The sequence below is a fragment of the Protopterus annectens genome, chromosome 14.part0, assembly GCF_019279795.1.
Source record: "Protopterus annectens isolate FY-2018-M chromosome 14.part0, PAN1.0, whole genome shotgun sequence".
NCBI lineage: Eukaryota > Metazoa > Chordata > Ceratodontiformes > Protopteridae > Protopterus > Protopterus annectens.
The window spans coordinates 307,040,501-307,064,211 of NC_056748.1; the positions used below are offsets into that span (position 1 = coordinate 307,040,501).

The 23,711-nt window shown below is 39.5% G+C and overlaps 1 protein-coding gene across 1 annotated transcript in view; it reads right to left on the reverse strand.

The window, feature by feature from the left end:
- The window catches only part of ACADSB (acyl-CoA dehydrogenase short/branched chain), a gene marked incomplete in the record, with an annotated part of 895,069 nt that overhangs the window by 496,239 nt on the left and 375,119 nt on the right, over nt 1-23,711 (reverse strand). The window contains 1 exon segment of the mRNA XM_044056031.1: nt 15,600-15,692. Within this exon segment, the coding sequence (XP_043911966.1) occupies nt 15,600-15,692 (93 nt within the window).

Below are 23,711 nucleotides of genomic sequence, written 5' to 3' on the forward strand. Positions count from 1 at the left end.
CTAAAAGATGAATCAGCAGCGTTCTTGCGAAAATCAAGAAAGTAGGTTTTGCGTACAGTTACCACAAAAGTTGATTTTCAGGTATAATCACTGTGGCAATCATATGAGAAAAGCTGTGGGTGACATCTTCCTGTCTGCCGAGATTCCCAGAGCTCTATGGATGTAGTGGCAAGGGTTTGCCCTTCCCCAGCATCAGGACATAAGGCTGAATGCTGCATTTTGGGTAAAATTACAAAGTCTGCCTCAGCCACCTTCTACTCTTGTTTTACCAGTGGAAGAAAGATGGCAAGCTTGATGGAGGAAACAACCTCTGTTAATTTCTCATTTTCTATTTAACTAACAAACATAGAAATATATATAAATACCTATACAAGAAAAAAACAGTAGTGGACAGTCCACTCCTCTTTCCCAACTTAAGATCCAGTTTGGCAAAAGAAATAAAACTTGCCTTGGTATCTGTTTATGTGGGGCAATGGAGAAAGGCAAAAAAGAGAGAGAGAGAGACAGACATAAGGGAGGAGGTGAGTGGGTGATAGGATGGTAACAGTGATCCAACTCTAACATCAGCTGTCACAATAAGTCCACTCACAAAACTCTACTATAATTCATACTGATCACTGTGGTAGGACTACTAATGACATAAAGGAAGATTCTCAAAACAGTGTGCACATAAGGGGTTGACGCCTAGAGCAGGAAATGCAGGACAGTTAGGCCAAATCCTATCTTACTCATGGTCTTGCACATACTCTGCAACATAAGAGCGTCCCATGATTTGCATAGCAAAATAAATTACACTTAGCCAACCATTTAGAAATATCTGGAGACTGGTCTGCCCTCTTTCGTTGAGAGAAGAGAGACAAGGAGCTGCTCTGTCTAATGCAGCTGGCCCTGTCAATGGAATACCCAAGTTGCTTATGTAGGTCTAAAAGGTGTTGCAAAAAAATACAGGCAGTTGAATACTCTTGTTATGATAAGACTTCTGACACTACTGACAGCACAAAGCCTTCAGGCTCACCCTGTCTCAGTGAAAGACTGTAAACAGCTTTCAGCACATTAAGGCCTACAACTCAGAAATTTCTCAGGCCAAAGTAATGACTAGCTGAAGTGCCACTTTTAAGGATAGGATTTTAAGGGCAACCAATGTTGCTGGTTGAAACTGACTCAAGGTTCAGCTTCCTAAAGCAAAGTTAAGATTAAATAGATAAGGAACAGCCCTCTTTAATGAACAAAGATGCAGAACCCTTTAGCAAATTGTTTTTCAGTATGTGGCTTACTAGTGAATGAAAGATGTTTTGAAGTGTAACATGTTGGGTATCGTAGGGGAAAAGTGGCTCCTGAGGGTACTCATCATGGTCTGGAGAGAAAGACTTATCCCAGGTGACTATAGAATAAGCATGTACATGAAAAAAAGGACATTCACAACTGTGCTAAACAAGTCCTGCCACACTGCATTAATGTGCTGGAAAGGGTGAACGATAAATATGCAGTGTAGTAGAAACTAAGATGACAGACAAACAGTTTGGTTTCACATATGGATGCAGTACAATGAACCCAATGTTTGCAGTGAGACAGATAGTGCAGCAGAAGTTGGAGATGAGGAAAGAATCCAGCTGGGCATTCATAGACTTAGAGAAAGCATATGACAAGGTGCCAAGAATGTTGATTTGCTTAGACCTATGATGGTTCAAACTGTTGGAAACACTGGTAGATTTAGTTGAAGCTATGTACATGGACCCAACAGCACAAGCACAAATAATGTTCAGATTCAAAGATGGATTGCCAGTTGAAGTGTGTGTTCATCAGGGTTTAGCTCTGAGCCCGCACCTGTTCATATTGGTGATGGACAACATTAGCAAACAGGTTGGAGGGTAGAGTTTCAAGAATTCTTTTGCACGCAAACAATGTGGCACTGTAAGCAATCCCTGAACAGGAATTTCAGCAAACAGGAGACTGGAATGCAAAACTGATGGCACAAAGTGAAATAGAGTACAGACAAGATAGTAGTCATGGCAGCAAATAGTGGAATCAGAAGCAGCTGAAAACTGAAACAGAAGGGGAAACAGAGGAATAGGTTAAGGGCTTTAATCATCTGGGTGATGTGCTTAATGACAACAAGTTTGAATGAGGAAATCAAAGCTAGACTCAGAAGTACTGCAGTCAACTGGCAAAATGTGTCAGGGGTAGGATATGACATAAAAATGCCAAAGAACCTAAAGAGTATAGTACTCAAAATAGTGGTGCGACCAGTGATTCTGTATGGCACAGAAATCTGGACAGTGAAGGTGGAGCAGCTAAGAAAGCTTTAGATGATGAAAATGAAGTGCAAAATACTATTAAGAGGATGCACATCGTGGGACAGATGCAGAAATAAGGACAAAGCAGAATGATGGTTTGGTCACATCTGTAAGAAAGATGATCTGATAAAGGTGATTTGAGAAAAATAAGGTATGAGAAAAGGTGGACATCCAGTCAAGAGATGGAGTGTGTGAGAGAAAACTTGTAGTAGTCAGGCATGATTGATGAAGAAGACCAGACAGTGCTCTAAACTGAGAGATATGGCAACAGTTGATATGACACACCATCCCTAAGTAGAAACAGGAAAAAGGGGGGAGTGATGTTGTGGCTTGTTACTGGTTAGTCCAAGAAAAGTATGTTGAAATGGCTAAGACGTGCACTGTTACAGAGGACTAGCAAAGCCTTTCTGCAAACAGTCATGACACGTAAGACATGTTCATGGAAGCCCTGCTGAATTGAGGTCCTGGGGCTGTTTGCTGCATCAGAAATAGTATAATCTGAACTTCACCAGATGTCACTTCCTTGTGCTGGACTTCCTTGCTACTTTCAAAATGTTAAGCACATCCTCTAAAAAGGTACTTTGAGGAATAAGTGACAGATCATATGTCGTAAGAATAAAACTCTGGATTATTTGCTGCACCAGGGCTCCCAAATGTGACATCGAAGGCCTGCTTTCACAGTCAAGAGGGAGGGTTCCCCCATGTCAGAACAAGAAACATTATCTCACACAGAAAGAGGCCAGGAAAATTATCATGCGCCATTCTACCCTCTTCTTATGCAGAACTGCACAGATAAATAGATTGTTCATTGGAAAGAATGGGAAGCCTGTGCAGTATTTTATACATTGATTAATTACAGAGGTGGATAAGCTGACCTCTGGTACTCTCTATTTTGACATTAGGAGCTGAAGATAACTTTGCTTAGTTACCATTTGTCGTTGTTAATCATCAAACTGCTGAAGGTCTGATATGCTGTTGAGTTCTGAGGGGTGCATAAAGACCTGAGACTTGTTTCTTGTAAGGGTAACTCACAGGCTTGTATGGCAAGTCTTCACAGGGAGTATAGACATGTTCTTCTCATTTGTGCCTCATGACTGTGGTGATGTTTGTGACTGTGGTGATGTTTGAGTTCAGGTGTAGAATGCCTAGTCTCCATATCTGCATGAAAGCCGCCAGAGCTGGTATCATTGCTTTTTGATAGTAACAGAGACAGGCAGCCCTTTCTCTGTGCTCTTGTCTCTTATAGACTCCTCCATGGAGATCTGTGTCTAGCCTTTTAGACCAGGAATGATCCAACCCTATCTGACCTCCTATTCCTTCACAGAACTAATGGTACCTTGAATACTAAACCTTCATCAGCAGATAAATAAGACACATTGGCATGATTAATACATACCCCAAAGCATCCTTCACATCTAGAACAAACTTTCACTATATTGAAAGCAGAGTAGTAGAAGGGACTGTAGAGTAAGTATTTGGAACTTTAGGGCATTTAGGAAAAGGGTTAGCCTCAAAATGTCCTAAACAGGCCTCCATGACCCACCTTTCTAAGGAACTAGGAAGAACCTAGAAGAATAGCCTTTGACTGCCAGAATCTGTGGACAGCCATGTGCGTGTATGTGTGGAATCAACAATGACTAATGATGATGCAAAAAGGGGCAAATATAGGCAAAGAGAAAGAGACAGAAAGAAAGATGGGTATCTGGTATCAACTGCCATAAGAAAAATGGAAAAACGGAATCAGAAATACATACATGCCTGTCAAAGCATGCAGTACACATGTGCTTTGCAAAAACAAACAAGACAAAAAATATTATAACTTTTCCCTAGAAAATAGTATTATTTTTGGTTTGTATTACATATGAATACACCAGTGCTAAGAGTGAAATACACACTGCTGTATTGTATTGAAAAACTTTAAAATGTATATTTTTGTGAAACAAAAAGCAAAAAACAAAGCATCCAAATGACTATATGAGACTACTGGTGGTATCTAGCAATAACGGACCATTTCTCTGTAACAAAACAAAGCACTACAGCAATTTCATGAGAATACTTTGGAGAGTAACCAAGAACTTGCTTCAGCCCAGTTAAAAGAATTTTCCCCATACTAAAGGGGTGGCGTAAGCCACAAAACTATGAGCTAGGCTTGTAAATGCCCTTGGGCAGATAGCCTAGTATGAACCTATGAACCTATGAACCTATTATTATTCCACCGCCAAAACACACACACCATTTACTACACATAATGGTGCATGTGTTTTGGCCGTGGAATAATAATAAAAATTCTTTTAACTGGGCTGAAGCAAGTTCGTGGTTACTCTCCAAAGTTAACTGCACTCCTGTTTTTGTTACTGTTTTTTTTTTGGAGGGCTTCCGACTTTTTTGAATTTCATAAGAATACTATGTCAAGACCATCAGTTATAAAATGCACTTAGATAACAGTTCCAGTGTAAAGACACATACACAAGTGTTTTTTTATACTGCAGTTTACTGCAAATAAAAGTCTAAACTGGAGAGATGGGGGGGGGGGTACAAATCCAGTGACAAAAAAGTATTGGCACCTCAGTAAAGAATGAAAACAGATCAAAACACAAAATGTCAGACATTGGCACTAAAGTCACAAGAACTAAACACCACTTGCATCCGTCTTTGAAAGGGGGAAGGGCCAGCTCATGCAATAACATCCATGAAGTTATGAGAGTCTTTTCAGACAGGAAGACATCATGTATATCCATTCCCATAGGTCAGGAACACTACTACAACAGTGGTCCAAACACAAAGAATCAAAGGCTACTCCAAAAGATGAGGTTGAACAAAGAGGGAATCAGTAAGTGATAGTAAGGATGATTTTGAATTTGGTTTTGTTTGCTTGAAGAATCTGATCACCAGATGAAATGGAGGAAATCCATACAGGAATCCAGTTGGCACCTGTGGGCTACAGCATCATGGGGTGGGGGGGACCCTGGTGATGGACTAGAGGAAAAGTCAATGCATGCAGTACTGAACGAGGAAGCAAACAAGGTGCAGAAAGACTTCTCTCATTTTCAGAAAATCAACCTCATCATCAAACTGTTTAGGGACCACTCATGGGGTAGTAGCAAGCATCTACTCAGTTTATTGACAAAAGAATTAGGACTCCCATGGATATGAATGTCAACAAGAAAATGTCTGCTGGAAGCTGCCCACTTGCAGACTCTCTCAGCGTCTTAACTGAGGAAGAGTAAGGCACAGGTCCATTCCCCTACTGATATACCATACAACTGCCATGCTGTCCATGTGTACAATTAGAATTCTCACTGGAAAGAAGTCCTGGAATGCTTGTAATGTCAACAAAACTGCTCCCACTTCCAGTATACTGAAATTAAAAGAAAAGGAAAGTTTTGAAGACATCCAGACAATTTGCTCTGTCATTCCACTGAAATACCACAAACCACCACACCCAGGAAAAAATGACTGGTGACCATCAAGAAGGGAGGGTTCAGATGGAAGAAACTGCAGACAAAGATTGTTGGCATCCATTTACCATATTAAATTATATTTGCAGGCCTCAAATGATGGGGACTTTATAGTCCAGATGGTTTGTGTTTTGAGACTCGCATGAGGAGCAACAGGCATGGCTGCCACCATGAGACCCAGCCTCTTGTGACAGAGGTATACCATGACTGTGGAGAATGCAATAAAAAAAAACACCGACTTGAACAGCCTGAATTCTATCCATGATGAGTCTTGCTCTTCATAACTTTGTGTCCCCTCTGCAAACTATAAATGTGAGCAGCTGTACAGGTTGTAATTGGGCCTTGAATGGCTTTAATGTTATCCACACAGAATGAAATGAGATGATTAGAAACTCCATCACAGAAACTAAATGATGCATAGAAGGGGCAATTTGGAGCCATTCATCCAGATAAAGTAAAGCTTTGACTCCCTTCAGATACAAGTGTGTTCCAGCTAAAGACATGCATCCAGTGAACATCCTGAGGACTAAGAAAGAATTTGAAAGTTATAATGACTGTCACTTTGAAGCCAAGAAGTCTCCTGGATTACTTTGCAATCTTTATATGGAGGTAGGTGTTTTGGAGGTCCAAAGAGCACATTCAGTCCCCTACTGCGGTACTACGAAGGACTGACTACCCTAAGACCATTTGAAAGATGTTTTGGGGGAATGAGTGTATTTAGGCTACATGAACCTAAATCTGACCTGAGGTAAGCTTGCATTTTTTTGGCAAATGAAGTAACATCCTGACCTCTTGCATGGCTCTTTTGGCCAGCAGGCTTACGATCTCTGTTGTGTTGTTGCTTTATTTCCATGGGGTAAGATGGCCAACAGGGAACCGGAGCAGGAACTGGGGAGGAAAGGAAGGACACCCTGTAACCACTTTATATAAATGTCCTCAACTAGTTGTCAAAGATGATTAATTTCCAAGTTGAATGGAAGAGGAATAACCCCCAAATGACTACAGGAAATGGCATTTGGGCAAGGTCTCTAGTCTGTTGCTGACCAACCATAGGCAGACTGCAGCTGCCCGATGACTTGGGGACCATAATTGCTTTAGAAGTTATCTGGGTTGCTAAGGGCTCATCCCATATTCCTGTTTTTGTTGCTGTTGCCAAAGCCTAAACTACATCTGGCAAGGGCTCTGTTGCAGTTCTAAAAATTAAGGGTACATGCTACTCTAGTTTCATGATTAGACTGAAGTCAAAGGAAAGAAATATTGTGTCTCTTATGACATCATGAAATACACATAACAGGTATCATCCTCAACACCCACCCCCAGTACATAGTAATCCACAATACATTGGCAGTACACTGGTATATTTTGGGCCTAGCAAATTACCTGGGATAGGCATGAAAAGGTTGGAAAATGAATAAAATAATAAGGTAGACTCTAGGAAGGTGACAAACAGGGTAAAGGTGCAGAATGCAGAGGGAGGAAGAGGTTGTTAGGCACAATAAAGACTTGGAAATGGATGCATGGAGGAAAATACAGTACGCACAAAGTAGCTGGAGGAACTGTGGTTCACAATGTGTAATCAGTGAATCAGAAAAAAAAGTATAAAACACCAAAACATAATAAAAGGGGCAGAGGGGCCAATCGGGTTAGAGGCAATGGGAAGGCAGCACATGTAAAACAAATGCAAACTGTACAACACATTGGGTGGAGAAGAAGAAACAGCAAACAGTAAAAGACAGCATCATCCAAAAGAATAGTTAGGGATTATGATTAGGAACATGATGCTTTAACAGAGAAGAAGGAGGGCTAAAGATTGGAAGTGGTACAGAAAAGAACAGAGAAAGCAGATATGCTTACAGGGAGGGAAGACCGTCACAAATGCAAGAGCTACAAGGACTATAAGACAGCTGAACTGGAGAAAATATGTGGCATGCGGAGTGATTAAAATACAGAAAAGGAAGGGGAAGGTGTAGATGCAGAACAGCTTAAGGGAAAGTGTACATAAAAAGGAGGGTGCAGTGGCTGCAGTGTACAGACATTCTGGTACCGATTATACTCAGACATCTCAGGTTCAATAAATTCCTGCATGATGAACTGGTTCAGGTTCGAATGGTTATAAGCAGCTGAATATCATTTGGAGGGGACCCAGAAGTGTAGTTTCTACAATAGGGACTCTAGAGACTGCAAACTTAACACAGTCCACAGCACTTCCACACTGCATCTCAGTTTATGTGGAAACATATACACAGCGGGCACTGTCCTGTCATGCCTAACCAACATAATATATAAGGAAGCATCCAAAATTTTTTTCTGTCCCCTACTGGATGATGGCTGCAATCCTCTACTCTCCCCTACCCCCAAGTGTCCTTTGACAACAACAGTTGAGGAAATGGACATGCCAAAAACAAACCTTCGAGAGAAGTAAACAGCCATAAGGAGAGTCAAGGCAGGGAATACTAACAATTACAAACAGGCAGATGAAGTGGTGCAGGTGCTATACTATGGTGAAGTGGAGAAATAAATATGAACAGTGAATAGAAAGTTCATGGATTGGTATAGGAGCCGAGACTTCTTATCAAAAAAGGTTTAATCAAAAGGAAAGTGCTACATCGACCTAGGGAAAGCATTATGGGAGCAAAAAAGGTAGAAGGCAGAAATAACAAGGAAAGGAAGACCGTCTTCATAAAGGCAAGCAGTAGAGGACAAAAAGGAACCACTTAGAAATGCATATTCATAGGAAGAAGTACATCTTTTGGCTTTGTGCAGGAAGGAAAGACATGGACAAGTATGGGAACAGGAACAAGGAAGGAAGTCAATAACAAAGAGTAGTGCTCAAAGGAAATGCAGGATTGGAAACAAGTGGAATAAGCCCAAGCTGAACAATTCTAAGTCTGATAAAGGTAGCTCAGAGATGTATAGGAGCAGGACAGAGGAAGACTGCTGAAGGAATGAACTGTTCTGCAATTAGGATCCAACCTTCATCATCACAAGGTAAGCTGAGTGTATTTACTTGCATCAAAAGTGTGAAGGAGTGAGGATTCCTCTCGTAGCCAGTGCACGAAGAAGAGCATGATGGGGGAAAAGGAGAGATCATAAGGGAAAGGATGGGGGGGGGGTTGATTCAGCTGGTTGTATGGAATATAGGGGAGTTTCATGCTGGATAATGAGGCTAAGGATACAGAGGAGAAATATGAACCGGAGATAACTGAAACCTAAAATGGCACACATGAGCAGGAAGGAAATGGGAAAAGTAAGAGAAAAGAAGTACATCCAGGAGAGTATGAGTTGAGTTAAAAGACAGTAATATTACTGTCCCTTTATCCTTAAGAAAGGGACCAAAATGGGTGTTAAAAAACTGAAATAAGATATAAAGGGAATGTAAGTTAAGTGCTGGGGTGAAAAATCCACAGTAAACATGCAAACAAGAGAATAGACACATCAGATCACTGTGAGAACGGGTTCTTTGGAAGATTTTTCAGAGAGTGGGACGAGATGGTTGTAGCAAGATTATAGCTAGAGACTTTAATGCAATATAAGCCAAAACAAGGACAGAATGTTTGAGGAACTTGACTACAAGAAGAGAAGAGAACTGATAGCCAAGGATCAAGAAGAGAAAGTGTTGATACAGGGAAAGAAAAGCAAAATGAATACAGACTGCATATTTAACTCAAAGTACAGAAAGTAAAACCTACATATTCTTAATTGCAGGATCAGTCAAACAGGAGGTTTTGCAATGTGAAATTAAGAAAAGGAGTAATTCAGATCACATACCCTTGTCTCTAACTCTATAGACTGACAAGGTACTGGAAGTGGTTAAGCGTTGGAGATGAGGAATGTAACCTTTTCAGATTATCAGATGTCTACAGTAGCACTTTTTTAAACATGATATTTTCTAGGACAATCTATAGCCACAGTATGAGCAGAGAAGTGTGCTTTACATAATCAGTAAATTAAATGTCAGTTTATCTTTACTGCTTCTTATCATATTAAGGGGCTATGGAAAAATTGTACCTGATGGGAAATTATTTTATGAAAAGCAGAGCTATTTGATAGGGTTAGTGATGAGAGTTTTAGAGTTATGGATATAATGTTTACGTTTGCCTGATGAGCAGTTCCACTTACAAGGTATGAAAAATATATTCATTTCACCAGGCAGGCATAATCTGCTTAGCTTTTTAAGAAAAAAAAACAACATAAGAAAATTTATGCTTATTCAGTAAGAATAACAAACACAATATTAAGGTATTTCAGATACAGAATCATAATTTTTTGCAACAATTCAAGAATATTTTGTGTTGTAACACCACAGGACATTTGCCATTTGAGTTTTTTTGTTGTTATTAGGAAAATTCTCCAAACAGGGACTGTCCTGCAAAAAGTGGGGCATGTGGTACCTCTGTTGGAGAAAAAAATAGATAAGGAAGTCAAAACAAATGAAGGTAGTAGAGAAGAACACAAGTCAAGGGATCAGTAATTAGAAGTCTAACTGAAGGTCAGAAGATCTGTTGTGATGCAATAAAGGTGACACGAAGGACTAAGATTATGGTAAAAAAAGGGAAGTAGAAGACACAGAGAGAGGCAGCTGGATTCAGGAAAAGGAAACAGGTGGGGGAATTACAAACACAATAGGAGCAAGATAATGAAAGGGTGTTAAAAGAATACAGGAGATCAAGACAGAACCAGATGACATAAGGAAGTTAAGAATGCTGAGGTGGTTCTAATCATAAAGAAAGACTTCTGGTGGATGGATAAGAGACTTTGAAAATCATTAGCATGGATGTTGAAGGAGGGAAGAAGACTGTTATAAATAGGTAGTCAGCAATAAAAGGGGCACATCAGAAATGGAAAAGGTGATGGTAAAATTTTGTTATGACCATTACAAACTACAAAGGAGAAGTAGATAAAGACAGAATGTAGATGTGAGGCGAGAAAGGGGGGAAGGGCATGGAGATGCTGGATGATGAAAGAACAGCAGGAGGTTAAAGATACAAGCAAAGTCAAAGAGGAAGGGAATGTGTCAGAAGGCAATGGTTTTCCAGTTCAATTTACGGTATGAAAAGAAGAAATTATGGTGCACCTGGCAGGAATTTTCAACAGGATAAGAAGATGTGAACTCTCTCCTGCAGCCAAACAGTTAAGTGCTGGTCCTTCACAAGGGATGAAGGACCAAGACAGAGCAAACTCCAATAACTTTAGTCTAGCTTCATCAATAAAGCCAAAAGAAGAATTTTGGAAAAAAATTTGTTAGGCTGAATAGGCCCATGGGTGATTTCATTAAAGAAGGGACTTCCAAAGACAGCTACTTAGAAACTTTATTCAGGAGGATGAAGCAATATCGATGGAAGCCAGAATAATACTCTAACACTAGAAGTCTGATCCCAAAAAGTGGAACAGCCCCTCAGAGGCCATGCTGTGGCTCAGTAGTTAAGAACTTCTGCCTCACTGCACCAGCTTCCACTGTTCAGTGCTGATCCACTACCCTGTCTGTGTGGAATCTGCATAGTCTCCCCATGTCTGTGTGGATTTTCTCTAGCTGTTCTGGTTTTCTCCCACCTCCCTAAAAACAGTTGACTGGCTCCATTAAACTATCCTGTATATCATATTTGTACTCTTTCTTCCTCTTGTGGCCCAGTTTGAAACTGAAACAGGTCTATGATGATCAGTCCATTTACCTGGATAACAAATCAATACATTCTAAGGAAAAATTAAACTTCTAGTTTACGTTGTATGGGAGATAGCCCCTTGCAGAGGTCTCCTACACCTTTGTGTGGGAAGCTATATAATAAATCACAATGTGAATTTTAGTATATGTGGAGTGTCTAACAAAGAGGGTGTGGGGGGAGACAAGTAAGGCTGTTCAGTATGCCTACTGCTGTTTACAGGATGTTTTGTTGAAAAAAAAGGTTGAAACACTCTAAAGATAGTGGCAGTAGCTCAGAGGATAGGAACATATTAAATCATTTTCTGCATAACTGTATCCTAAATTGGCTCAATCTGGTAGGGTTTCCCAAAAGTTATGGATGCTTCTGATGAGCTAAGATAATTTCATGTGGAGTAGAAAGTAGATAAGAACAACCAATAAAAGTTAAAAGCATGCAAAAAAAGGACAATGGAGGGAAGATGTGGATTACATATAGGCTTTGGTTATGCATGTATGGGAACTCACTAAAGAATGGACAGAAATGACAGCAATATAAAGGTGATTGGGTAAGCACTTATAGAAACTCACTAAAGAAAAGACAGAAATGAGGGCAATGTGCATGGTAAATGGGAAAGCATAAATAAATGGCAGAAGAAAGGGTAGGTCATGGGGAGAATTGGACAATGGGAGGCGGAAGAAAGGGAAAAGCACTGTAGTGAAATACATGGCAGAGAAAGATATTAGGAGAACTGGGTATTTTGGGAGAAGGAGAGGAAATATGAGATATGGGGAAATTGTAAGAGTTGAGTATGAGGAGACAGATGAATTTATATTCATATATAGCTATATCTATACAGAGACATAAACAGAGTTAGGAAGATAATGGATCTGCCAGGAACAAAACAAAGGGGAAATGTTTTTATTTTTTTAAACTTTTGATGAACAGCTTAATCCTACCAGGTATAATTTTTGCCAGAACAGACCCAAGGCAGTGCTGTGTGAGTTAGTCACTCCGCAGTATAAAACTTGTTATATGTGATTTGGTCATGTTGACCAATGTTGCCAAAAAGGGCATGGGTATTTGCTGATTATATCTGTATTGAGGATCTGTCCTACTTCGACCTACACCAGGGATCCATGCTAACAGTGGGAGGGGAATATGTGACTCTGTTGGCCAGTGTGTGCCTGTGATAAATCCCAGCAAGCCTTGGTCAATAGGCTTCTGGCCCAAACTGGGTTACCTGGGATATCTCTGTTGAGTGAAATCTGGATGTAAAACCAATCAACCTACCAATCATGAACTATGGATTGCTACAGGTTCACTGACATGATGAAGCTTGAAAGTGGATGACATGATGGTAAGGCAGTGACTAGACATCCTGTGTACATCCTGTGCATCCAGGAAACAAGGAGAAAGGGCAGTTTAACAAAATCCTTTGAAGTGTTATCTGGACTCTACAACTCAAGGGGAGGACTGACTAGAAATGGTGTGGAAATTATGGTGAATAAGAGTCCTCTGAAGACAGTGAGGGATGCCAACACAATTAGTGAGAGACTCATGGGACACAGGCTAAAATGCAAAGATAGGGCAGCCTTCATAATCTCAGTCTATGCCCTCAGCAGGGTTGTGATACCAAGGAAGAGAGTGCATTCAGGTAGCAGCTGGGGGACCTACTACATAAAGCAAGGCAACATAAAGTTGGTGTTGATAATGGGGGTTCTGAATCCTTACATTGGAACACTCAGAATAGGACATGAGGAGTGCCTGGGTCCTAATGAAAGGGACAACAGGAATAAAAAAACAGAAGTTATCCTAGACTTCTGTCATGATGATGGCCAACACGCAGCTCAGCAAGACAATCACAAGATCACATACAAGTGGCAAGCATGCAACTCAGGTAGACTTCCACCTACTAAGGAATACGTATTGGAATAGAGTCACAGATTGCAAGTCATTGCCAGCGAAAACAGTCAGCTCATCACATAAACCATGGGTAGCCACAATCATTTAAGAGGTCAGAGAGGCCTCTAATGTCAACAGAGACTAGGCTGAAGACCTGGAAGTTAATTCAGAGAAAGCACAAGGGTTTCAAGGAAATACTCGGGGCTCTAGTGCCTCAGGAAAAAAGGAAAAGTGTCTCAAAACAGCATGTGTGAGGACTATAGAACAGATATGTGGCTGAGCCAGGGATGGAAATAAGATACATAAGGAATGGTGGTGTTAGAATGCATAAATCCAGGAGGTTATCAAAAAGAAAAAAAAAACAAGGGAGATAGAAAAGACGGACCAGGCTAAGAAGGAATACTGGCTGGCTAATAAAAAGACTAACAGCAGTTACAATAGCAAGGCAATCTATGCACTCTTCTGGGATATGATTCAGCAGATTCACAAAGAAACTCTATCAGGGTGCAAAGCAAAGACAAAATGATAAAGAAGAGAGTCACAAGACACACTTCATAAGGGATGCCAGAAAATCCTCCTCAGTGGTGTACGGGACATCAACGGCAGATAGGAGTAGATCCAGCTGCTTCTGAACAAGGAAAACCAACAGATGCTGTATTGCCCCAGAAACAGCTTATGATTTACAAGGAAGGACTCACCACAGAAGAAGTAAGAACAGAACAAAAGAAAATGAAGTCTGTGAAAGCAGCATGCTCAATGAGGTCATGGCAGATATGATCAAAATGTTAAGCAAGTTAGAGGAGAAATGTCTCCAAAGGGTACGCATACAGCATTATGGGGAGAGAGAGAGTCAGAAGAATCACAGATTACTGGAAAATAAGCATTCTACTGCCAGTGTACAGGAAAAATTGGGACATTCTTAACTGTGAATAGTATAGAATTAATCATCTCTTGTCACACTGAATGAAAGTGCTGGAGAAGGTGACGGATAAACAAATACACAGAGGAGTAATAAGTAAGACGGGAGTTGAGCAGTCTGGATGTGTATCAGGATGCAGTCCGTAACTGACCTGATGTGTGCAGTGGGACAGATAGAGGAGAAGACAGAGATGAGAAAAGAGTCCAACTGGGCATTCCTACACTTGGGAAACGCATATGATAAGGTCCAAAGAAAGCTGATTTGGGCAGTCTTGCAATGGTCCTTGAAACAATGGTAGAACTAGTATTGGCTATGTGTACAAGAACCAAATGATACAAGTACGAACAGTGTTTTAACTCAAAGAGGGGTTCTCAGTGGGAGTGGATGTGCATTACGGTTCTGCTCTTAGCCCACTGCAGTTTATACTTGTGAAGAACTACATTAGCAAGAAGGCTGGAAGGGACAGATAAAAAAATACTGCTGTACACAAATGGTGTGGCATTACAAGCAAAATCTGAAAAAAACTTCAGCAAATGTTATGGCAGTGGAATGCAAAATAGCTGATATAGAAGGGAAAGTAATAGAGCAGGTTAACATCTTCAATTACCTGTGAGGGTAGGTTGAGGAGAAGGGAAGACTGAATGAGGAGGTCAAAGCTACAATCAGAGGGGCTGCAGACAACTGGCATGGAGTGCCACAGATACTGTGTGACACAAAAATGTCAAAGATGCTGAAAAGTAAGGCATACAAAGCAGTGGTGTGATCAGTACTACAGAATGATACAGAAACCAGGGCAGTGAAGGCAGAGCAGTTGCAGAGGCTTGAGGTGACGGAGATGAATTGTGTGAGATGGGTGGCAGGATACATGCTGTGAGGCAGATGAAGAAATAAGGACATCAGAGCAGAAGCCAAAGTAGCCACAAATTGCAGAGAAGGTCAAGGACAGATTACTGCGATTCAAGTGCACTTTTAGGAAAGTAGAAAACAAGATGGTGAAGAAGATTTAGGAGACAGGTAGAAGGCAAGAGGAAATGAGGGCATCCAACAAAGGGATGGAGTGTGTGAGAAGACCTGCAGTAGTCAGGCATAACAACTGAAGAAGAGAGGAGAGTGGCACTAAATCAAGAAAGATGGCAACAGTTGATATAACACCACAACTATGTAGAAGATGGGGTAGTGGGGTAGATGATTATAATTATTTCTCTTCCTTAAGGCCAGTGAGTGCCAGGACAGGCTCCAATATTCCCACGACCCAGAATACAAAAAAAAAAAAAAAAAAAAAGTGATATCACAAAATGACTGACTGAATAAATAAATACAATATTCTGGTACAATAATGCAGTGCTTTTTGGACTATCAATGCATATATGTTGATGTATAAACAAACCTGTGCAGCTATGCCAATTCTGCCTTCATTCAGCATTCCAGCAGCATACTTGTACCCATGGCCCAACTGTCCTAGGATGTTAGTTTCATGGACCTTGAAAACACATGCATAAAATTTTAAAGTATGAGAAGCAACATTTTTCATGTCATAGTTCTCTACAAAGATTCTACTATTTCATTCATAACAAGATATCAGGCATTTTATGAACAAACTACTTAGTTAAATGCAAAAGCAGAATTTCCACTCTGCATTTTATTGAACTGACTAAACAACAGTTGTGTGAGGTACTCACCTAAACAAAAGGCCTTCAAGGGACAGTCTTGCAAAATTACAACAAAATGGCTTCAACTCAGACACCAATCATCACGCACAGTCTGCTTTCTTCATCTTTTGGTGCCTTCAGACAAGGCTAATGTCTGACCTGCACAGCTGCAAGTCCTTCTATCATCAATTGCATGCATCCACTATAAAACAGTAATCATTCTTTCTGCATTTGATTCTTCTAGTAAGAAACTTATAAATACAATACTAAACTTTTTGAGGTACTCTAAATACACAATAACAATGTACACTGCTATACCATTTGCTGTAATTGGTTGGAGTGTGTGTGTGTGTGTGTGTGGGGGGGGGGGATAAAAATTAATGTGGCCAAATGTTATTTACTTTATTACAAACTGATATCTGAGGTGTACAAAGTTAACAAATGTGGGTTTAATTGCTGGATATGAAGACTGTTTGTGGGTGAATGTGATTGATACTGTCATTTGCTAAAGTTAGGCAGTCATTAATCTGGCTTTGCAAAAATAGGGTTATTTATGTAATCAAGCTGGAATACTTTACTGTGGTTATTTTTACCACAGACATCAGAGGTGTGCACAGTTACTTTATGTTTCTCTGCCATCTTTCAAAAAATATACAGAAGGTACACGGATGATCACAAACTTACTCATACACACTCACACAAGAAGTAATGGAAAATCAGAGAAAGAACATATTATATATGTTTATTTATTTATTTTTAAGGAGTACCAGCAATGGTAGTTAAAGAAAAATACACACAAAGGGTAAGGATAGGAAGAAGAAAGATACAGGAATACCAGCGATGGTGTTTAAAAATTTACCAAAGGGGAAGGGAGGAGCCTATACCAACGATGGTAAGTCAAGATTTTACTAACAGACAAGGTAAGGAGGAAAAATAATACACTCCCACTCAAGAAACACAAAAGTAACAAAGATTATCAAGACAATAACAAGTTAGAAACTAAGAATATTTATATGTGTATGTATATAAGAAAAAGTTAGCACTTAGCTGAGAGCATGGCTGATGCATCAGTAATTCTACATGGCAAACGAGATCTGAAGGGAAGAGAGGCATTGTGGGTAGCCATGGCTTGAGAGTTTCTGGCTAGCGAGCTTGTTATAATGGCCGCATTGGTTCAGAGGGTTGGAACTGAGACCGAACAGTCATAAATGAATGAAGACTGACAACATCAGATCAGATATTTCTAAGTCTGAGGTACCTTGGATTACTTATCAGACTTTATATGAGCAGGAGTTAGATTGTCAAGTAAACTGCAAGCTGTCTAGAAAACATCACCTAAAAGCAGATAAAACATTAGGACAGCTGCAGGGTGTGGAATATACAACTGCAGCACATCATAACAATTTTGCTGGTAAATCGGAATCTCATTTTATTCCCACTGAAATACCCCTTATATTCTAGTTAAAGTGTCTAAAATATTGATCTTTTGGAAGTAAATCTGATGTAACACTTTCCACAAAATCATAATCATCAGATTATGAAGAAAACACTGACGCCCGACATTCTCCTTCCAATTTCTGCCCTTCAAGTGTGAAGGTCAGTCAAACTAATGGCAGAAATTAATTCCCTAGGACAACACAGCACACCTTTTCTTTCCACAAAAACTGACACAGGAGAAATCAAATTTTAAGTCTCTGTTTGTTTTCCTGGGAGACTCCCTAGGAAAGGGCTAACCAATGACAGGAACCCAAGGATCAGGTGTCTTGTCCTGGCTAGGCAATAAAGCTTCACCAGCCCCTTCCCCAAAGACCAACAAAAGTTGCCCTCCCATGCCCAAAGTGGACATCCCTACAACTACAGAGGATGTATCGAACTCATGGTCCTTAAACCCTACATCAAATGAACCAAGAGAAAACAATGAGTGGCCTAAGGAACCAAGTCCTTTCACAGCAGAGTCACTCACTGGTAGATAAAGCAAACAGCAAGCTGGCATGACAGCCAATGATTCCTTAGTAACTTTCTTCTTTTTGCTGATGGGGGAAAAGAACCAAAGGGACTATTTGCTGCTCCATAGGTCCAGCTGAGAAAGAAGTCTTACAGTTTGGAAGTGTTCAAGGAGAGAGTCAGTAAACCTTATGACAGGAAAAACAGTGGTTGTAAGGTGAGAAACACACTGACAATCTCTAAAAGCATAAAATCCTGACCTTAACACATATATTCTACATAAATATGTAGAAAACGATAACAAAAAGAGATGTACATAGACTGTTCACAAAAGTACTAAAAACTTAACATTTAAATCATTAATTTCACAAAAGAATCCTCAGAAAAATAAAACTTCTACCCACCAAGGAACTTAACCTGGCCAGCATTGAAGAATCAGCAGCGAATAGTCAGTTCCAAGAATCCTACAGAATGACTGCACTTCGGCAGCAAGAAAGTTCTTGACATTCTAACTGTTTTTTTTATATGGAGCTCTGATTAACTTTCTGGTACATTATGGTGCTTGAAGGGAGCCCTTTAGTTTGGAAAAGCTGGCTGGTTTGTCATATCTTTGATAGGCTATAACCCCAATATCTCAGACTACTGCAACAGTGATCTAATGTTGAACATTTTTTGAAGGGGTAGCAATATTCCTACATATGATTTATATACCTTTGTAAGCAATTGTCTTCTCAGTTTACTGGGGAAACCACTACTTAGTTAGATTTGAACATTAAGCTTCAGACACGGCTTATTTTTCCTTAAAAGAAAAAGAAATACTGAATTTCGTTCCTCTTTTTTTCAGGCCATCACTAGCTCAAAAGGCTGCAAAAAGCTCTTAGGGTGCACCTCAAATCATTCAGAACCCTAAGATGTCTGAGGGACTAGGGGCTCTAAGACCACTGGCTTAATTCAGTCATTTTCTCCAAACATATTACAATGGATTCTTAAGTAGTTTGGCTGTGTTAAAAGGATGGGTATAGGGCTAAAAAGTAAGAGAAAGTGTGAAATGACAAGAAAGGAGTAATCTACCTGGAAAGTATGGTGCCAGGATGATGGGAAAAAAGAGAGGGGTACAGGAAGATTCAGGGGGGCCACTGCTCAACAAGAGGGCCCTTGGATTCCTTTGTCTGTGGCTCTGTTTCACCTAAGACTGTTTTGTATGATCACAGTCAGACATTTGAGGTATAGACAGTTAACAAATTAGCCATGAAGAGTGGACATTGAAACAGTCTGTGAATGACCCCACCTGTTGTTTGATCACAAATAATGGTCACTGACCTGTCATAATAAAACTCCACCCATTCAGTTGCTTCCTGCAGCTTCCACCTGAATTCAACAGCTGCCACTGATAGCAGTGGCCCCCCTGAATCTGGCCATGTACAATACTTCATACTGGAAATGCTGTTTGCTAGCAATTATGAAGATACACAACATTCTATACATAGATTAATATTAACAAAATCAAGTCAGCTATAGACTATTGCATGATGTTATTCAAAATCTTAAGATACTGAAGAAAACTGTAACTGATATTTGCACTTTAAGTTGTATGTCTTATGAGATATTCAGTATTATCAAAGAAATCAAAAAATCAAAAATAATTTCTTACTGTAATGAAAAGCTGAGGTCTGGCTGAACAAAAGTGATCTAACATTATATATCTCGGTTGTACAGATTCCAAAATATAAAAATGTGTGTTTATGTACCTATTCATATTTATGCAACTGGGCAGGAAGCCCCTTTTCAGTGGAGGGCCAGGAAGAAAAATTTCATAATAAATGAACAGTAAACCATGATAAATTTACAATAAACTATTTTTTTAAGACAACACATTACATTTTCATGTTAGAGAGAAAAACAAAAAGTATATATGCATAGAAGTTGACATAGCTAAAATCTAACCGAAAGAAAAAGCATTTTACAATGAGTATTGAAGACAACTGAATTTCTACATAATCTTACATTTTCCAGGTATAAAATAATGGAAAGAGGATGATGGGGAGAAAGGAAAGTTGAAGAGGGAATAAAAGGTCACGGTTAAAAAAATGAAAAGTACAACATGGAAAAACCGGAGTGGATGAATGTAGAAAAGCATGTACAGAGAAGTGAGAAAGAAATATAAATGGAATACGAAGACAGAAATAGGTCTGGAAGTAAAAACAATAAAATGCACACACTGTACTACAAACAAGATATAAAACAAATCTGGACCACTAAGACATACTAAATTATAATATTTTAGTGAAAAACCAAACTGAGCACTTTCATCCTATAAAATTCATAAGGGACTTTATTAGAGTTGAAAATTATTCCCAGCAACTCAACTCTTTATATATACTTACCCATCAATTAGATAAATATCTCATTATACAACAGTTGACCATTTAAAGTCACAGACCAAACCAAAGTAATTAAAAGTCAATATACAGCAAACCAAAACAACATTCAACCTCTAAAACATATATGTAAAATATATGTAAAATACATAAAAGACAAATTCATTGCCAACAAAAACTATAAGGTATAAAATATTATACCCGTGTTTCAATACACACTGGTAATAGAAATAAAATAATTTATGCCAGGTTTTACACAGGCATTCAGCTTCAACTGCCAAATCAATTCCTCAATTCCTAAAGGGTTTCAATATCAACCCCCTCTCTCTTGTTTATTTACCTTATTAATTATAAAGAAAATAAATTTGTTTAATGTGGGACAGTTAGTAGCATGCCTACTCAAGGCATTAGTAGCTCTCTTCTTTTTAATGTCAAGCATGTTCCTTTACCCTGTCCTTCAACCTCCTATTGGTCTTTCTCACATAAAAGGCCAGACAGGAGGTTTGGAAGTAGGAAGAGATAGGAGAGGGCATGTAATAGAAGAAAAGTAAGCATTAAGAACAGAATACAGTGACTTACTCAAATTTTGTAAAAGCTTCCTCTACAGTGGATATAAAACTGTACACACCCCTGTTAAAATCCCAGGTTTTTGTGATATATTAAATAAATAAATAAATAAATAAATCATTTCAAAACTCTAACCTGCATAATTCAACTGAAAAACAAACAAATCCGTTAGGGGAAAAATACAAAAAATAAAAAAAAACATACAATACGCTGGTTGCTTAAGTGTGCATACCCTTAAACTAATACTTTGTTGTGTGTGTGTGTGTGTGTGTGTGTGTGTGTGTGTGTGTGTGTGTGTGTGTGTGTGTGTGTGTGTGTGTGTATGTATGCACCCTTTGCTGAAGCACCTTTTGATTTAATTACAACATTCAGTCTTCTTGGGTACACAACTGCCATCAATAAAAGAGACTCTGATTAACCCCAAATAACGTTCAGCTGTCCTAGTAGGATTTTCCTGACATTTACTCAGTTGCCTGCTACAGCAAAAGCCATGGTTCGCAGAGAGCTTACAAAGCATCAAAGGGATCTAATTGTTGAAAAGTATCAGTCAGGAGAAGGGTACAAAAAGATTTCCACAGCATGGATATACCATGGAACAGAGTGAAGACAGTCATCAAAAAGTGGAGAAAATATGGGGCAACAGTGACGTTGCAAAGAACTGGACACCCCTCCAAAATTGATGAAAAGACAAAATGAAAACTTATCAGGGAGGCTGCCAAGAGACCTACAGAAACACTGAAGGAGCTGCAGGAATTTCTGGAAAATACTGGTTGTCTACTACATGTGACAACAATCTCCTATATTCTCCATATGTCTGTACTATGTGGTAAGGTTGCAAGATGGAAGCCTTTTCTTGCACAGAAAAACATCCAGGCCCAGCTAAACTTAGCAAAACAATACATCAAGTCTGTCAAAAGCATGTGGGAAAATGTATTATGGTCTGATGAGACCAAGGTTGAATTTTTTGGCCACAATTCAAAAAAGTAAGTTTGGCCCAAAAACAACACTCCGCATCACCAAAAACACCATTCCCACGGTGAAGCATGGTGGTGGCAGTATCATGATTTGGGGTTGCTTTTCTTCGGCTGGAACTGGGAGTTTAGTCAAGGAGGAAGGAATTATGAACAGTTCCAAATACCAAATGACTTTTGGCCCAAAACCTTCAGGCATCTGCTAGAAAGCTGAAGATGAAGAGGAATTTCACCTTTCAACAATGACAATGACCCCAAGCATACATCCAAATCAACAAAAGAATGTCTTCACCAGAAGAAAATTAAAGTTTTGGAATGGCCCAGCCAGAGCCCAGACCTAAATCCAACAGAAAATCTGTGAGTTGACCTGAAGACGAATGTGCACAAGAGATGCCCTCACAATCTGACAGATTTGAAGCGCTTTTGCAAGGAAGAGTGGGCAAATATTGCCAAGTCAAGATGTGCCATGCTAATGGACTCCTACCCAAGAAGACTGAATGCTGTAATTAAATTGAAAGGTGCTTCAACAAAGTGCACACAAAATAAAGTATTAGTTTAAGGGTGTGCACACTTATGCAACCAATGTATTGTACATTTTTTATTTTTTATACTTTTCCCCTAACAGATTTGTTTTTCAATTGAATTGTATAGGTTATAGGTCACATTAAAGGTAGGAAGAGTTGTGAAATTATTTATTGTGGTCTCATTTTTTTTATATAACAAAAACCTGGCATTTTAACAGGGGTGTGTACACTTTTTATATCCACTGTAAATGGTTCTGCAGAAGTTGTTAGACAACATGAACATGACTTATAGATGGGTTAACCTGGAGAAGAACATGAGCACAGTCATAAGTCCATCAGGAGCTGTTTTAGTGAGGATCTGAATGACTTTATGTTGCCTAGACTTATTTTGAATTTGTTAACCAGGGTACAGCACTGATACTACTGAACCTCTTTCAGTCTTAGCCTGGAGTTAAACAGAATAGATGCATATCATATATTATAGTGCCTTTTTTAGGCAAGGTTCAAATGACAAATTCACCACCGTAACAGGAACAGGCAAGTAAAAACTGAGGGTAATGCTACTAAATGCTAGAAGTCTAAATCTCAAATTGCACTCACTCCAGGCACTCTTTAAAATGGAGAAAGTACAGTTTTGTACCTACCATAAATGTAGATGTCCGATAGGTATGCATCTGCAGTCCTAACATATGGGTTGTCCTGCCTCAGGCAGCCCTTCGGTCGGCCGGATTCCAAAGTCTGGGTCTGGCCTCGGCTGATGTCGCACTTCACCTGACGTCACAGCTGCTGTTTATTGGGTATAAAGGCATCAGCCTACGCCATTTTCCTCAGTGTTTCTTGCCCCAGATGCCAGGTGCCCTCTAGGAAGGCTAAATTTGGATAAATGCAAATAATTCCAAACAGTAGAGAGCAAACAATATAAAAATATATATACATATATACAAACAAATACACCATAATAGATTCCCCCAGCTAGCTAAAAGAGGGGTAAATACCCTAGGAATACCACAGAGGGGAAGGAGGGTGGGTAATCCTGACTCCAGATGCATACCTATCGGACATCTACATTTATGGTAGGTACAAAACTGTACTATGTCCTTCAAGGATGCATCTGCAGTCCTAACATATGGGTAGAATACCATAGCCAAACTGGGGGAGGAGGCACAAAGATAAAGATGGTGTAGTTAAGATCCCTTGCAAAACAGCAGTTGCAAAACCTGCTCGGGATCTAGAGTATAAGGGAAGATTATAATGCTTGGCAAATGTATGCACGGAGCTCCAAGTAGCAGCTTTTAAAATGTCTTTGGTAGCCACTCCTCGTAGGAAAGCTGTAGTGGTGGCTGTAGCTCTTGTGGAATGAGGTCTGATATTTTCTGGAGTTGTCTTTCCATGAAAAGAGTAACAAAATCGAATGCAATTTCCTATCCATTTTGAGATCGTCTGTTTTGAAATTGCTTTTCCTTGCA